Below are 18,344 nucleotides of genomic sequence, written 5' to 3' on the forward strand. Positions count from 1 at the left end.
TAGCTACTATTACTATTGCTCCTACTACTACTACTATTGCTGCTACTACTATTGCTGCTGCTCCTACTACTACTACTACTACTACTATTACTCCTGCAACTACTACTACTATTGCTGCTGCTGCTAGCTACTACTACTGCTGCAACAACTACTACTATTGCTGCTGCTGCTACTACTATTGCTGCAACTACTACTACTATTGCTGCTAGCTACTACTACTATTGCTGCTAGCTACTACTACTATTGCTGTTACTACTACTACTATTGCTGCTACTACTATTGCTGCTGCTCCTACTACTACTACTACTACTACTACAACTACTACTACTATTGCTGCTGCTCCTACTACTACTACTATTACTCCTACTGCAACTACTACTCCTATTGCTACTCCTACTCCTATTGCTGCTGCTACTACTGCCACCGCTATTGCTGCTGCTGCTCCTACTACTACTCCTATTGCAACTGCTGCTCCTTCTCCTATTGCTGCTGCTACTCCTACTACTCCAATTGCTGCTGCTACTCCTATTTCTGCTGCTCCTATTACTAGTACTGCTGCTCCTACTCCTATTGCTGCTGCTCCTACTACTATTGCTGCTGGTACTACTAGTACTACTGCTATTGCTACTCCTATTGCTACTCCTATTGACACTGCTACTACTACTCCTATTGCTTCTGCTACTAATACTACCCCTATTGCTGCTCCTACTACTACTATTGCTACTACTACTACTACTATTGCTGCTGCTGCTACTACTACTGCTACTACTGTTGCTGCTGCTACTACTTCTACTACTATTGCTGCTGCTGCTACTACTACTATTGCTACTCCTACTATTGCTGCTGCTACTATTACTATTGTTGCTACTACTACTATTGCTGCTGCTCCTGCTACTATTACTATTGCTGCTACTACTACTATTGCTACTGCTCCTGCTACTACGATTGCTGCTGGTATTACTACTACTACTATTGCTGCTGCTACTACGATTGCTGCTGGTATTACTACTACTACTACTACTACTACTACTACTACTATTGCTGCTGCTACTACGATTGCTGCTGCTCCTGCTGCTACTACTACTATTACTATTGCTGCTGCTACCACTACTACTATGATTGCTATTACTGCTATCCCTATTGCTACTGCTATTGCTACTCCTATTACAACTACTGCTGCTACTACTTCTATTGCTACTGCTATTGCTACTCCTGTTGCTACTTCTACTCCTATTGCTACTGCTACTACTCCTATTGCTACTGCTGCTATTACTACTCCTATCGCTGCTGCTGCTCCTCCTTTCGCTGCTGCTGCTCCTCCTGTCGCTGCTGCTGCTACTGCTCCTATCGCTGCTGCTGCTCCTACTCATCCTACCGCTGCTGCTCCTGTTACTCATATCGCTGCTGCTACTACTCCTATCGCTGCTGCTGCTACTCCTCCTATTGCTGCTGCTCCTCCTATTGCTGCTGCTGCTCCTCTGATCGCTTCTGCTGCTCCTACTATTGCTGCTCCTCTTATCGTTGCTGCTCCTCCTATCACTTCTGCTGCTCCTATTGCTACGACTCCTACTATTGCTATTGCTACTACTCCTATTGCAACTACTCCCATTGCAACTACTCCCATTGCTACTACTCCCATTGCTACTACTCCCATTGCTACTACTCCCATTGCTACTACTCCCATTGATACTGCTATTGCTGCTACTACTACTGCTGCTACTACTACTACTCCTATTGCTACTACTCCTATTGCAACTACTCCCATTGCTACTACTCCCATTGCTACTACTCCCATTGATACTACTCCCATTGATACTACTACCATTGATACTACTACTGCTATTGCTGCTACTACTACTGCTGCTACTACTACTACTCCTATTGCTACTACTCCTATTGCAACTACTCCCATTGCTACTACTCCCATTGCTACTACTCCCATTGCTACTACTCCCATTGCTACTACTCCCATTGCTACTACTACCATTGATACTACTACTGCTATTGCTGCTACTACTATTGCTGCTACTACTACTGCTGCTACTACTACTACTCCCATTGCAACTACTCCCATTGCTACTACTCCCATTGCTACTACTCCTACTGCTATTGCTGCTACTACTACTGCTGCTACTACTACTACTACTCCTATTGCTACTACTACTACCCCTATTTCTACTACTACTACCCCTATTGCTGCTGCTGCTACTATTGCTACTCTTATTGATACTTCTATTCTACTACTACTCCTACTGCTATTACTCTGGCTCCTACTACTCCTATTGCTATTACTCCTACTACTCCTTTTGCTACAACTACTCCTACTACTCCTATTGCTACTGCTACTATTACTACTGCTGCTCCTATTGATACTGCTACTGCTACTACCACTCCTATTGCTACTACTACTACCCCTATTGCGACTACTACTACCCCTATTGCTGCTGCTGCTGCTACTATTGCTACTCTGCTGCTGCTGCTACTATTGCTACTCTTATTGATACTGCTACTCCTATTGCTATTGCTACTGCTACTCCTATTGTTACTCTTATTGATACTTCTACTCCTATTGCTACTACTACAACTACTCCTATTGCTGCTACTTTGACTCCTACTCCTACTATTGCTATTACTACTACTACCCCTATTGCTGCTGCTGCTACTATTGCTACTCTTATTGATACTGCTACTTCTAATCCTACTGTTATTACTCCTACTACTTTTACTCTGGCGCCTACTACTCCTATTGCTATTACTCCTACTACTCCTTTTGCTACAACTACTCCTACTACTCCTTTTGCTACTGCTATTATTACTACTGCTGCTCCTATTGCTACTGCTACTGCCACTCCTATTGCTACTACTACTACTGCTACTACTACTACCCCTATTGCTACTACTACTACCCCTATTGCTGCTGCTGCTACTATTGCTACTCTTATTGACACTGCTACTTCTACTCCTACTCCTACTGATATTACTCCTACTACTCCTATTGCTATTACTCCTACTACTTCTTTTGCTACTAATCCTATTGCTACAACTACTCCTATTGCTACTACTTCTATTGCTACTGCTACTGCTACTCCTACTGCTATTACTCTTACTACTTCTACCATACTCATATTACTCCTACTGCTATTACTCCTACTACTCCTATTGCTCCTCCTCCTTCTCCTGCTGCTACTCCTCCTCCTACTCCTGTTGCTACTCCTCCTACTGCTACGCCTATTGCTACTACTACTATTGCTAATATCTCTACTACTACCAATAATAATACTGCTACAACATCCAGGCTGTTGAATCCACAAACCAACCTCTACCCACAAACATGACTGCAATATGCTAATGACTATGTTAATTAAGTTATTAAATACCTCATTAAGTGTGTCAATATTAGCGCTCATCTTAGGGTTTTACATGTACTGTTTACACAACTGTGGGCCTTCTCCATACAGCGTCTTGAGATTACCTATCCTCAGCACTCTTTGACATCACACACACACGCACAAGCACGCGCAACAATCCCACAAAATATTTTTGGAGTCACTTCAAAGACAAGTGCTTTAAGGTGACGACAGAGGGCAAAGACAGAGAGGAAACAGAAGAAGCACTTGAACATGAGTGAAGGGGAAGATAAAGAGTCATTGCTGTTTGAGCTATTGAAGTAGTGGGTACTGTGAGGTCATGTTAGCTGTGTATGCCCTGTGTACAGTTGACTTCACAGCTGGGCCAGAGTCGGTGTCCAGTGAATCCCTGCATGTCCAAATCCTTATAGAGGATAAGCAGAATTAATGGGTGCGTGAGGGAGAGAGAAGGAGGGAGTGGTAGAGAGCAGGATAGAGGGGTTGGTGAAGGAGCGAGAGGGAGTTCGGGATGCGCTCTGATCACACAGCCTCTCTCATTAGCCACACTAATTGTCTCTTCCTGGCGGGATACTCGCTGAGTACCAGGAGGGGGGACTCAATTCCAAGGCACTCGTTTCCGCGGCAGCTGTCACCATTTAGCTGGAGAAGGGTAGAGCAGGAGCTCTTCAGCCATCACAGGGCTGGAACACTCAAAGAGAGAGAGAGCAAGTGAGAGATGGGGGGGCTTCACAATTGTAGAAGTGGAAAGGGATGGAGAGAAGGGTATGAAGACTGACTTATGGACAATGGTGTGATCAAGCATTGGGTATGGCAGTGTTAATCTACAACATCACCTGAAGTGTGGAGCGGATCAAACCTGCCAACTAGCTAGCTCTGTTTGCTAAGGGGCTGATGATGTAGGTTGACCTCTGTGGCTGAAGTAGTGAACCAGTGCTAACATCGACCTTTAGCTTCTCACCATCACAACCAATCCTGGCCTTTCAGCAGGAACAGAGACGCTGCATCAGCTATGGCTACCCTGCAGTGAGTTAACATGACAGAGCCCACACTAAGAGGATGATGGAGACCGTGATAGCCTCACAAAGACACCGATGTTACGCGTTGCTCTGACACCAGGGAACAAAATGTTGTTTCACACATGCTTGAATGAGCTGGGCTAATCTGGTAAAGGCTCAGCATTCATGTTACATTAGTCGGAGCGTTCCCCTATCTGAGGCATTGCCTCTGGCTGTGGGAGGCTTTAAGTTAATTTAACAGTCAAATCTTTACTATTCTAGTTTGGTCTACTAGTGATACTCCTTAAGAGATTGTGTGTGAGTGTGCAGAAGTGTGTGCGCGCGCACCCGTGCACATTACAAATGTAGAATCTTCATTTGATCACTCTTTTGTTGATGAGAATGTTCCTGCACATCAGGAAATGTAAACTTGTAGTGTATTCAAGGTTTAAAACGACTTCTAAAGTTTGCCATTTCCACTTTAAAAAAATATATATATATGTATCAACCCCCCAAAATTATAACAAAAAATTTAAATCACATTTCCTGTTGCTGACAGATTATTTCCTGCTGTAGGGAACTGGCTCAAATTAAGATCCTACTTCTGTAGTGTGTGCATGCCTGCTTATGTGTGTGTGTGTGAGTGTGTGTCAGCACGTGCATGTTTGTTTGTCATTTTAGTGCGTCACTGCATACGGCACAATGCCACATGTGTTTATGAGTGTGTTCATGGGTATGGGCTGTACCTTAATTGAATGATTGTCAAGACTGCAGGGATCATAGCAGCTCATGTTAAAACAGTTTGACAGGAAGTCAGATTGATATTAACAAGTGGACAATCAGTTACTAGCAGAGCAGGATGAAGATCTCACTGTTAATCCTGTTTCTAAGCGTCACACTTCAGAACAGCAATCCAATAACCCACATCTACCTGATTATTTAACAATTCATCTAGGGCATCAGGCACTGCACAGCTGTGACATTACATGTAATGCTTTTAGCAATCTGTGTATACCATCCAGGAGAGGAAATATCTACTGCAAAGATTTGAGGATCACATTTTTTAAATATCACAAATAAAGTAAGTTCAAGTGCATGTTCCACTTCCACCAGAGAGATGTATTTCCAGGTACGGCCATTCAGTTGAACAGAGAACATCATAAGAGGCTGCAATTTGGGATCCTGTGGGGTACAGGCAGGGATAATTGGCAGGTGTATTGTGGTGGAAACCTACTGGGTTCCGGAACACAAGCACAAAGAGTTCATTTAGCGGAGTGTTCTCCTTTTGTGCTAATCCATCTCTTTTCAGTCTCCTCAGGTCACCAGTGGTCCTCATGCTGTGGCGTACCAACCGAGCCAGCCCACCAACCATCATGGCTTAGAGAGGTTTTACACCTCCTAGTCACAAAGAGAAGCTGAGGGAAGCTATGCAATGGGGATGGATCAGGGGTTGAGTACACATGGTTATGCATATGTCTACATTTACTCTGGATATTGTATTGGACAGCCTCTGTGTGAGGATCTCTGTGTGAGGGTCTCTGTGTGAGGATCTCTGTGTGAGGGTCTCTGTGTGTGTACATGCATAAGGTAGAAAGGGGCCTTGATTGCGTGATGGTCTGTGTAATTACATACAAAGATAATTATGTGTTGTTGTATCTGTGAGTTTCCACCTACAATAGAGGCAGGAAGCCTGCAGTCTTCCATAACGGCCTCATCGGTGTCTCTACAGAGTGTCAACAACACAAAGGCCCTTGAACTCAGAATTCAGACTGACCCAGGCTCATACCCGCTCCCATTCCATCTGGTCACACACACGCATGCAAGAATGCACGCAGGCACGCAATCACAGTAAATAAAGGTTTTTAAAAGCAGCACTCTTGCAGTCTCAACAAAGCAGTGACAGTCTCCAATGAGTGGGAGGGCCACTTTACATTTCACACCAACGAGCCACAGAAAAAGAGAACGAGAGAGAGAACGTTGGGGGAGAAAGAGAGGGGGAAGAGAGAAGAACAAGAGATATGGGAAAGAAAGAGAAGGGGGAGAGAGAGAGAGACGCGAGAGAGATAGAGAGACGGAGAGAGAATAGAGCGAGAGCGAGATGAGAGAGAGATAAGAGAGAAGAAAAAGAGAGATGAGGGAGAGAGATAGATGAGAGAGGGATGGATGGAGAGGTAGAGCTGTCATATGCTCATATGAGAGGTTATCAAAAGGCCAGTGAGTCTGATCAAATCTCCCTTTGCCTTGTTTCACAACTGGCACAGTGCCTCTCAAACAGTCCTTTACAGCCTTCAGATAGATCCACAATGCACAGCTCAAACAGTGGCTGAGGGACAAATGCCTGCCAGAAATGGTTCTGGTTCAGAGGTAGAGGGTTTAATAAGTGGCTACTTTCAAGCTGTGCACCTGCCCATGCTCATATGTGCTGGTGTTGGAATCTGCCTCAGTTAGGGGGGGAATGATGGCACTAATATCTCAGGGAATGATGGCACTATTATCTCAGGGAATGATGGCACTAATATCTCAGGGAATGATGGCACTATTATCTCAGGGAATGATAGCACTATTATCTCAGGGAATGATGGCACTAATATCTCAGGGAATGATGGCACTATTATCTCAGGGAATGATAGCACTATTATCTGAGGGAATGATGGCACTATTATCTGAGGGAATGATAGCACTATTATCTCAGGGAATGATAGCACTATTATCTCAGAGAATGATAGCACTATTATCTCAGGGAATGATAGCACTATTATATCAGGGAATGGTGGCACTATTATCTCAGGGAATGATAGCACTATTATATCAGGGAATGATGGCACTATTATCTCAGGGAATGATAGCACTATTATATCAGGGAATGATGGCACTATTATCTCAGGGAATGATAGCACTATTATCTCAGAGAATGATAGCACTATTATCTCAGAGAGTGATAGCACTATTATCTCAGGGAATGACAGCACTATTATATCAGGGAATGATAGCACTATTATATCAGGGAATGATAGCACTATTATCTCAGGGAATGATAGCACTATTATCTCAGAGAATGATAGCACTATTATCTCAGGGAATGATAGCACTATTATCTCAGAGAATGATAGCACTATTATCTCAGGGAATGATAGCAATATTATATCAGGGAATGGTGGCACTATTATCTCAGGGAATGATAGCACTATTATATCAGGGAATGATGGCACTATTATCTCAGGGAATGATAGCACTATTATATCAGGGAATGATGGCACTATTATCTCAGGGAATGATAGCACTATTATCTCAGAGAATGATATCACTATTATCTCAGAGAGTGATAGCACTATTATCTCAGGGAATGATAGCACTATTATATCAGGGAATGATAGCACTATTATATCAGGGAATGATAGCACTATTATCTCAGGGAATGATAGCACTATTATCTCAGAGAATGATAGCACTATTATCTCAGGGAATGATAGCACAGGACTGAAGGATATAATGAATGTACATAATACACTTTTCACATTTTTACAGACGATTACAGATGTCATCACAAACATGTCATTACAAATCCATTGAAATATGGCTCAAAACACATGGCTCAAAACTGTGTTGCGACATCTCGCAACAACTTTTTGTTGGTTATTGTAATGTCTCCATTATTTGAAACTGATTTTCATGACACCAATCCGCTTGGTAAACAAACACACATCATTTTAACAGTAGCTGCCACAATTTCCATCCCCAAACACAGTTATTTGCAACTAGCTAATCAGGAAGAAATGTAGCTGCAGTCAGGGGATTGCTAGGATCTAAATCATGGTAAACTAGATGTTTGCAATAAAACCAGGCTGTGTTCATTGTATTTTCAATCGAGCTGATTGAAGAAGGAGGTGGACTGTGGGGACATCGTTGTTGACTAAGACACAGAGGTCTTCCTTCAATATCCGTGTGTGTGTGTGTGAATGAATTCACACACACGCACAAACACATGCATGCACTCACACACATAAACAGAAACTCATACACACAGACTAAATTCACACACACTAAAATGCTGCCAACAGACACTATTGGCACTTCCAGCTTTAGCATCAGTACGACAGCGACAAACTTCATCAAGTTCAGCCGGACCCAGAACATGATTATCATAACTATCACGAGACAGCATGTAGACGCCAAGCTGAATGAGAGGCAGGCTGTTCTAACTAATGAGAAATGAGGACAGAGGGCCATCTACAGATGCTTTAGTCTAGTGTGGGAGAGCTTAGATCTGCACTTCAAATGGAATCTCGGTTAACCCAGAACTAAAGTCTTTCCTAATTGGTCAGATGCTAAGTTCTGGGTCCATGCATGTTAAGAGAAGAGATTTAACAAGGAGCGAAACGAGGAGCTCCACCCCTTCTTTGCAAGTGTAGGGGCCCAAGGCCCCCTCCCTTTCTGAAATTGGAAAGATTTGCTGCTGAACTCACGCATCCCTTTGTACAATGACAGACCTATGGCACCATTTATGTTTACATAGTTTGTCCACGAGACATTACTGTCAATGTGTTCCCACTCTGACTATACACTTGTTGAGTGTGCAGGCTTGTGCGAGACCTCCAGAACAGTGGTTCCCAAATGTTTTTATAGTCCCGTACCCCAAACAAACGACCTCCAGCTGCATGCCCCCTCTAGCACCAGGGTCAGCGCCCTCTCAAAGGTTGTTTTTTGCCATCATTGTAAGCCTGCCACACACACACTATATGATACATTTATTAAACATAAGAATGAGGGTGAGTTTGTCACAACCCGTATCGTGGGAAGTGACAAAGAGCTTTTAGGACAAATAATAATCAATAATTTTGCTCTTTATTTCACCATCTTACATATAAAACCTTATTTGTTCATCAACAATTGTGAATAACTCATGTGACGACCCTCCCACTCTGTCTGCCGTATTCTGTCTTTGTTCTTGTTTCCTTATTAGGAGGCCGGTGGGCGGAGTTGGGAGGGTCGTCAGCTACATGGGAAACACCTGGGCCAGGTGTGTCCCAGGATAAATAGACCTCTTCCACATTCATGGAGGAGACTCTGTCCATGCAGACACCTTTCTAGATTGTGTTGTGGTTCTTGGTGGCCTTTTGTTTGTTTGCTTTGGCACCTTTCAACACCCTGCATTATCACATTCATGCAACACACTCACTTACACTACTGATTACACACATCATTGTATATTTTCCTTAGTTGCTTTAGTTAATAAATATATATTTTGTTACTCCTTATCTCCACGTTGTCTCCCTTTGTTACGGGCTTTGAGGCGGTTCGTGACACTCACCACAGGTTATTGAGAAGGGTGTGCTTGAAACGATGCACATTACTCTGCAATGTTGGGTTATATTGGAGAGAGACTCAGTCTTAAACCGTTTTCCACACACTCTGTGCCAGTATTTAGTTTCATGCTAGTGAGGGCCGAGAATCCACTCTCACATAGGTACGTGGTTGCAAAGGGCATCAGTGTCTTAACAGCGCGATTTGCCAAGGCAAGAAACTCTGAGCACAGCCAAATACAGAAATCTGGCTGTGGCTTCTGATTAAATTCAATTTTCACAGAACCGTTTGTTGCAATTTCGATGAGGCTCTCTTGTTCAGATATCGGTAAGTGGACTGGAGGCAGGGCATGAAAGGGATAACGAATCAGGTTGTTTGTGTCGTCCGTATAAATGTATTGTTTGAAAATGTGGAGAATTTTTTTATTTGGCGAACCCCGACGGTATTACGCATACCCCAGTTTGGGAATACCTGCTCTAGAAGAAGGAAATAAACATGTCATATCAGTTACTTCACTGTATTTAGAGACACATTTCTAAAACAAAAAACATAACAGCATTTGTGACAACTTTGAAAGAAACCAACGTCAACCATGGGAAGGCATTTCAGACACCAGCCAATCATCACCATCAATCACCATGACAACAAGGATCAGATTGCTACCTCTGAATGTGTAAAAGGATATTATTACAGAAAGTGAGCCTTGAGCACTTTGGTAGAAGAAAATAAATGAAAGCGGCACAAACACACAAATAAAACTGGTGTGGGCCAGGTTATGGTTCCAGGGAGACGTCTGTGCCATGTCCCTTAGAGCGCTAGGCACCGAGTCTCGGGCTCCTTTGAAGATTGACTTTGGCGTGCTGGCGGCGGGCGTTTCAGATCCTGGAGAAGCTAGGGACCTTCAGGCTAATCTACCGTCAGATGATAAAAGCGGTCACCTGTGCAGAGCTGATAGTGTGAGTCATTAACGCACAGTGGGCCTGTAAACATTACGACTGTGTTTGGGGATACACTGATTTACTGTCCCTGTCTCCTTATAAGGCAGTTACTCCAACTTCTGTGTCCTCATTGGCCTATACCCCAATACACTGACTGTTTTAATAACGATCACTCATGCAGCTTGTAACAAAATCAAATTAACACAAAGTCGGCTCAGCTTATTGAAATTGTATGTAGAATCTGATCATTCTAAAGCAAAAACATTTATGGGTAAATAAAACTGTGATCCTGATCATCATATGGTAGACTGGCTAACATGGTGGTATGATACAGTTTCCTGTATGAAAGGGTAACTAAACGGGCTCTGATAAATCCATCCTTAAATGGAAAGAAACCTGTCCTACCAGATCGTCTTTCGTCATGAGTTTTGAAATACAACATTGAAGGAGGTTGGTCAGACTTTGACATCATCCTCGCGCCGTATGAGTGCTGTGGTGATCTGTGGTGGCATGCAGAATAGCTATCAGTCTGTCTGACTGAGTGCTGCTGACGTTTGGGGGCTGGGCGTTGGTTTGTTTACACTGAAGCTTTCCGGCGGAGCCAATGCGTGGCCACATTAAACCCTTCTCCATTATTAATTGCTGCCAAATATGGGGCAAGGGTGATTTAGTGCTCACTGGCTCAGACAACATAATCTGCCCAACATGAGATTGTGGTCTGTGTTGCACAGTGTGAGGGGTCTATAGTTGGTACCAACTACCAAGTACTGTAGGCCTTCAGAGTCACTGACAGCTATTGAAATAACTTTCTCATGACATTTATTCTCCCTCAACACATTAGGTGACTGTTTCACTACTGCCGGAAAATATAATATCAAATGACTACATTTGTTTACTGGGAGCAACTTCATCTATTGGAAATGTTGCTTTCAAATCTGGCTAGTTTGAGAATAGCAGGGAAAATTAAAACATTGAATTTAATAACATTTCTGGTCATTATGGAATGTTTTTGCAGCTCATACAGCTGACTATCTTTAAACCTTATTGTTTCTTTGCAGTCATTTTATTTATTTACCTTTATTTAACTAGCTAGTCAGTTAAGAACAAGTTCTTATTTTCAATGACGGCCTAGGAACAGTGGGTTAACTGCCTGTTCAGGGGCAGAACGACAGATTTGTACCTTGTCAGCTCGGGGGTTTGAACTTGCAACCTTCCGGTTACTAGTCCAACACTCTAACCACTAGGCTACCCTGCCGCCCCAGTCATTGATGCATTATGTGAACTGCTTCATGCAAAGAAATACGACCGTCTAATTTAAGATAAGGAACGTAATGGGAAATTGGTGCAATTATCATACAGATGCCAAAAGGTCAGAAGTGGACAGCCTTAACAAGTTTCTCACCTAATATTACACACAACCACACACACGGTTTAATTAATGCCCACAAAATTCATGTTGCTCTTTTGAGGACGACAGCGGTTAAACTAAATTACAGGAATAAATCTGCATTTAATCAGAGAATTGGGCAACATCTGTCTGTGGTTTGGATTAGCAGTTGGGAGATTGGACTGGAGACTAGAGGGGGATGGAAGGTATTCTCAGAGGGAAGCTGGTGAGAGACATATGCACCACTTCCATACTCTCCAATCTGACTAAGCCCAATACATATTTTAGCTGTCTGAACATTTTAGGGGTAAATATGAGCCAATGCAAATGTAAAGAACACATTTACTGTACAGCTGCTTAAGAGAAGGGCAAATAAAGAGTGGGTATCAGACAACCAAATATGAATAGAACATAGGATACATTTGACAATTAAATGAGAAGACCATTATCTATTCCTTTGTTTGTTTATTTATCAATTGTGAGAAGAGGCGCAAACTTAATGAGGTTAGTTGTCAAAATACAGCCTTTTCACGGTCTACAGAGGGGCAACCCTATTAGGAGAATCAAAGACGCCTGTACAAGCCGTCTTGGGCATCTTCATTAGAATTTCAAAGTAGTTTTGATTGTTTGATCTCATATCCAAAAAGTATTGTTGGAAACGTAATTAGCATAAGCCTAGCTGTAAATGTATTTTCTACTCTGCTGGTTGTGATCCATAATTAACTCTGAAGAGATCCCATTTTCACCTTCTCTACAATAATCCCCCCCAGAGTTTACCCTTAGGAGATGTGCTAACAAATGATATGCGCCTCTGTGAATACAATATAATTGTCAGTACAATGGAATTAAATCAAATAATGAGACATTGGCCTACAGTATTACTGTATAGTTGGGACTTGATCTATGCCCCCTATCATCTCTGTAATCCATTAGTAGATCACATATATAGATAAAATTGCATCCTTTATTGTTGAAAATAAAATGACAGAAACTTAGAGCACATGTGGTGTACATGTAAGTTAGCAAACCAGTCCCCTAATCATCACAGAGGACGATTTCCCCATGGGTCTGTACAGTATCATTTAGAATATCATTTTTGGGGGGTTTCACTTATATAACCCTGGACCCCTCGCTTACAACCCATGAGAAAATATACTAATATACAAAAATGTACTAACAATCTTAAAGAGAAATGAGAACATTGAAAAAGAATAATGGCTGATATTAATTAGGCCCATTTGGTCATATTGACCCCAAGCATCCGAGGCACAGAAATATATATTATATCTAATATCTGTAATAATAAATATAATATTATATCTAATATGTATTATCTGTAATAATATAAGTTGTATTATATCTAATATGTATTATCTGTAATAATATAAGTTGTATTATATCTAATATGTATTATCTGTAATAATATAAGTTGTATTATATCTAATATGTATTATCTGTAATAATATAAGTTGTATTATATCTAATATGTATTATCTGTAATAATATAAGTTGTATTATATCTAATATGTATTATCTGTAATAATATAAGTTGTATTATATCTAATATGTATTATCTGTAATAATATAAGTTGTATTATATCTAATATGTATTATCTGTAATATTATACATTGTATTATATCTAATATTTATTAGCATCCAACTCCATTCATTTGCATTGTGAAATGTCCCCTTGATGGTGCAGGGTAAGTGATGGAGGAAATGCTTCAGAAGACTCCTACATATCGAATCAAAGTTACGAGCTGCCAGCACTGACACCAGACAATGGCATTTCACTTTCTGACTGTGACCACGGGCACACAGGTGCTAGAATGGTTATCACACTACCTTTACATAACATCTTTTTTACAGAAATGTTTTTCTTCATTTCACTACACGCCTCTCTGTTCCCACCCTGGTCATAAAACTGGGCTCCAACCCCCTGTAATATATGGGATGTAGTAAAATAACTAATACAGCTGGCTGTGTGTGATATCAGTGCCACTGGACTCTAACCCATGGGTGACCTGCCATGTTAATGCTGAGTGTTGGCCTCCACAGAGTGGGGAGTGAGACACAGTGAATGCAGCATTGGAGCTCTTCTGTGATATGGGACTCTTCCTCATTAATAATGTAGACGTGTCCACGAGCAAGTGTGCTCTCACTGGGGAACAGGGCTAAACAAATACACAGATAGCCGGGTAAGAGGAGACTTTACAGTACACTGCAGATATCACCACCATTCATACTGGCATAAAGCTCTGTGTTATGGATTCAGATCTGCTGCATAAGTACAAACAGGAGTGCAATACATGTACAGGGGCTGTATTTTATACTCCCAGTGGCCATCCAAACACACACACACACACACACACACACACACACACACACACTTCTACAACAGTAGATACAACAGAAAACACAAGTTCCTATATGAAGGACTAAATCAATGGCGGTCCCACTACAGTGGCAAGAAAAAGTATGTGAACCCTTTGGAAATACCTGGATTTCTGCATAAATTGGTCATCAAATTTGATCTGATCTTCATCTAGGTCACAACAATAGACAAACACAGTCTGCTTAAACTAATAACACACAAACAGTTATACGTTTTCATGTCTTTATTGAACACACCGTGTAAACATTCACAGTGCAGGGTGGGAAAAGAATGTGAAAACTTGGATTTAATAACTGGTTGACCCTCATTTGGCAGCAATAACCTCAACCAAACGGTTTCTGTAGTTGCGGATCAGACCTGCACAACGGTCAGGAGGAATGTTGTACCATTCCTCTTTACAAAACTGTTTCAGTTCATCAATATTCTTGGGATGTCTGGTGTGAACCGCTCTCGAGGTCATACCACAGCATCTCAATGGGGTTGAGGTCAGGACTCTGACTGGGCCACTCCTGAAGGTGTATTTTCTTCTGTTTAATCCATTCTGTTGTTGATTTACTTCTGTGTTTTGGGTCGTTGTCCTGTTGCATCACCCAACTTGAGCTTCAATTGGCGGACAGATAGCTTTACATTCTCGATGATAGGAAGCTGTCCAGGTCCTGAGGCTGCAAAGCAGCCCCAAACCATGATGCTCTCTCCACCATACTTTACAGTTGGGATGAGGTTTTGATGTTGGTGTCCTTCCAAACAACTGTAGTTTCATCTGTCCAAAGAATATGTTGCCTGAAGCGCTGTGGAACATCCAGGTGCACTTTGCAAACTTCAGAAGTGCAGCAATATTTTTGGGGGACAGCAGTGGCTTCTTCTGTGATGTCCTCCCATGAACACCATTCTTGTTTAGTGTTTTACATATTGTAGACACGTCAACAGAGATGTTGGCAAGTTCCAGAGATTTCTGTAAGTCTTTAGCTGACACTCTTGAATTCTTCTTAACCTCATTGAGCATTCTACGCGGTGCAGGACGGCCACTCATAGGGAGAGTAGCAACAGGGCTGAACTTTCTCCATTTATAGACTATTTGTCTTACCGTGGACTGATCAACATCAAGGCTTTTAGAGATACTTTTGTAACCCTTTCCAGCTTTATGCAAGTCAACAATTCTTCATCTTAGATCTTCTGAGATTCCTTTTTCAGGCAATGCTTCTTGTGAATAGCAAACTCAAATTTTTTGAGTGTTTTTTTTTTTATTCGGGAAAGGCTGCTCTAACCAACATCTCCAATCTCATCTCATTGATTGGACTCCAGGTTAGCTGACTCCTGACTCCAATTTGACTTTTCCAAAAGCTTTAGCCTTGGGGTTCACATACCTTTTCCAACCTACACTGTGAATGTTTAATTGATATATTCAGTATAGACAAGAAAAATACAATAATTTGTGTGTTATTAGTTTAAGCACACTATGTCTATTGTTGTGACTTAGATGAAGATCAGATCAAATTGTATGACCAATTTATGCAGAAATCCAGGAAATTACAAAGGGTTCACTTACTTTTTCTTGCCACTGTATATAAAACTCATCTGATAATCTGAAACATAAAATACTTTTAAAAAATTGCCTAATATGATGCAAACATTTTGATCAATGGGCCAAGACAGGGCCAAGACAGGGCCAAGACAGGGCCAAGACAGGGACAAGACAGGGACAAGGACAAGACAGGCGGGAATATTCTCCTCTGTGATATTAAAACCAATACATATCTGAACACTTGGAGCACCATCTCCAAAGCACATATTTGATGAAGAGAAAAGTGCCAACTGTGGCAGCCTCTGCAGAGGAGGAACAAAGCAGGGTAACTATCAGAGTCCCCTGTGAAATCTCAATGGATACCACAGACACCGAGCACGTTACCATCTCAATTAAATCCACGCTGCTGTTCGCATTGATTTTAAAAGCCTAATGATGACTTGTTTAAGTTGCACATTTGTATGCGTGTGTTTATGGTACTGTTTCGAAGCCTGTGAAAAAACCCCCCAAAGTAAAACAAGAGAAAGCATGAACACGATGTGGCATCTGTTCTTTAAGTGATATATCACTCTATTCCACTTCATTTAGCATCACTCCATCAGAGTTAATTGGTTCATGAGGAGCAGTAATTAAGGGGGAATGGCCTTGTTTATTGCTGCGCTCCGTTCATTAAAGAGTGAGCCGTGTTTGCAGAACGGGTGACATTAACACACCCTTCAGAACAGCCAAGGGTCAAGTAGCTGACTTGGCACTTGTTCCCACTACATAGCTCAGCCACAAAATTGTCTATATTGTAAAAATTTATGAAAACAAAAAATTGTCTTAATTTAAGGTTAGGCATCAGGTTAACCATGTGGTTATGGTTGCCTAGTCATTTTATCCCTGCCTACATTATATGTATATACAGTGCATTTGGAAAGTATATTTTCACATTTTGTTACGTTACATTCCTTGTTATTATTTTGGAATGTATATTATTTCTCTCTACAGCTGTTGTTTACAAAGCATGTGACAAATACAATTTGATTTCTGACTTTGTGGCTGTGATGACCCTTGGCACTGGAGGGGGGGAAATGGGACTTTGCCTGCAGGTGAAACTACTAGTGAACTGCGCACGTTGAGTATGGTACAGAATGTAATGGGGAGAGTACAACCATTACAAAAACATTCCGTAGTCGACCCTCAGTCAGTTTCATTGAGGAGCTGGCCTGTTCACGTGTCCATGAAAAGGCGAAGAGAGAGTTTTGTCTATATTTCTAAAGCTGCCAAATATGCATATACTGTACCTGAAAGTCTTACCAAAGTCTTATCACTATTCAAGATACATTGACACACACCGAGAGAGACACAGAAACACAGAGAGAGAGAGACACACGCAGAGTCTGAGTTGGTGAGAATAGAGCACCCTCTCATTTGCGTCAGTTTGAATCTGGTGTTGTATGGTGTGCTCCACTTTTGGGCCGCATTCCAGCCAGACTACATTTCAGTTGCCCGCCAGATCTCCCAACACTCAACCTCACCATAAGATTTAGTAATCTGATACCGGTCTTCTCAGTTGATGTGGCACTTAAATACTGGTAGATGTGCACAGTGCAACTGAAAAGTAATCTGCCTGGAACACCACCATGGTTTCCAACAATTACGACAGCTGAGGAGATTGACGTATGACCTACCTCTCTCCTCCTGGACGCCCAGCACGTCTGTTTGACCTTCCACACCACCGCCGCCACCAGCAAAAGGGACAGGAAACAGCTGCAGGAGGACAACGGGACAACCAATCAATCAATCAAACAATTAGCTAATCATCCATTATGTTATCCATTCATTCTACTATTTTACAATCAACCCTAGCATTTTAATATTTCCTAATTCATAGAATTGGTATGATGTCACAAGAAGGGTCAGGAGCCATCTTCATGGTCTACCATGTGGGGTCACCACCTGTATTTAGCGGTCACATGACCAATCAAACGCTTTCTAATAACATTCCGTAATAACCTTTTATAAGGCATTTATAAATAGTTTGATCACTATGATCACTACACTATTTATTAATTTGTATTCCTACGTGTAAATGTTAGGAAGCGCTATATATAGACAGTTATTCACACAACTTAAAAATTATTTCTAAATGATTTACAATTTTTTAAATAAAAAGGTGTCCTTTTAAACCATTTACAATTCACTTTTTGCAGTACCTGATCTAAAGTGAGCCCTATTCATACTTTAGAAATAATTTATAAATGGTTTAAATGGCCAGTGTAATCATCTCCCAGAATTACTTTGTCAATGGTTTAAATGGCCAGTGTAATCATCTCCCGGAATTACTTTGTCAATGGTTTAAATGGCCAGTGTAATCATCTCCTGGAATTACTTTGTCAATGGTTTAAATGGCCAGTGTAATCATCTCCCGGAATTACTTTGTCAATGGTTTAAA

At 41.5% G+C, this 18,344-nt stretch overlaps 1 protein-coding gene across 2 annotated transcripts in view; it reads right to left on the reverse strand.

The window, feature by feature from the left end:
- The window catches only part of LOC109890014 (attractin-like protein 1), a 313,206-nt gene that overhangs the window by 90,770 nt on the left and 204,092 nt on the right, over positions 1–18,344 (reverse strand). For both annotated transcript variants that reach the window (XM_031823665.1, XM_020481961.2), the window contains one exon: positions 17,581–17,659. In XM_031823665.1, coding sequence (XP_031679525.1) covers positions 17,581–17,659 — 79 coding nt within the window. The remainder of the gene's footprint in view (positions 1–17,580; positions 17,660–18,344) is intronic.

Source organism: Oncorhynchus kisutch, linkage group LG4, assembly GCF_002021735.2.
Source record: "Oncorhynchus kisutch isolate 150728-3 linkage group LG4, Okis_V2, whole genome shotgun sequence".
Taxonomy (NCBI): Eukaryota; Metazoa; Chordata; class Actinopteri; order Salmoniformes; family Salmonidae; genus Oncorhynchus; species Oncorhynchus kisutch.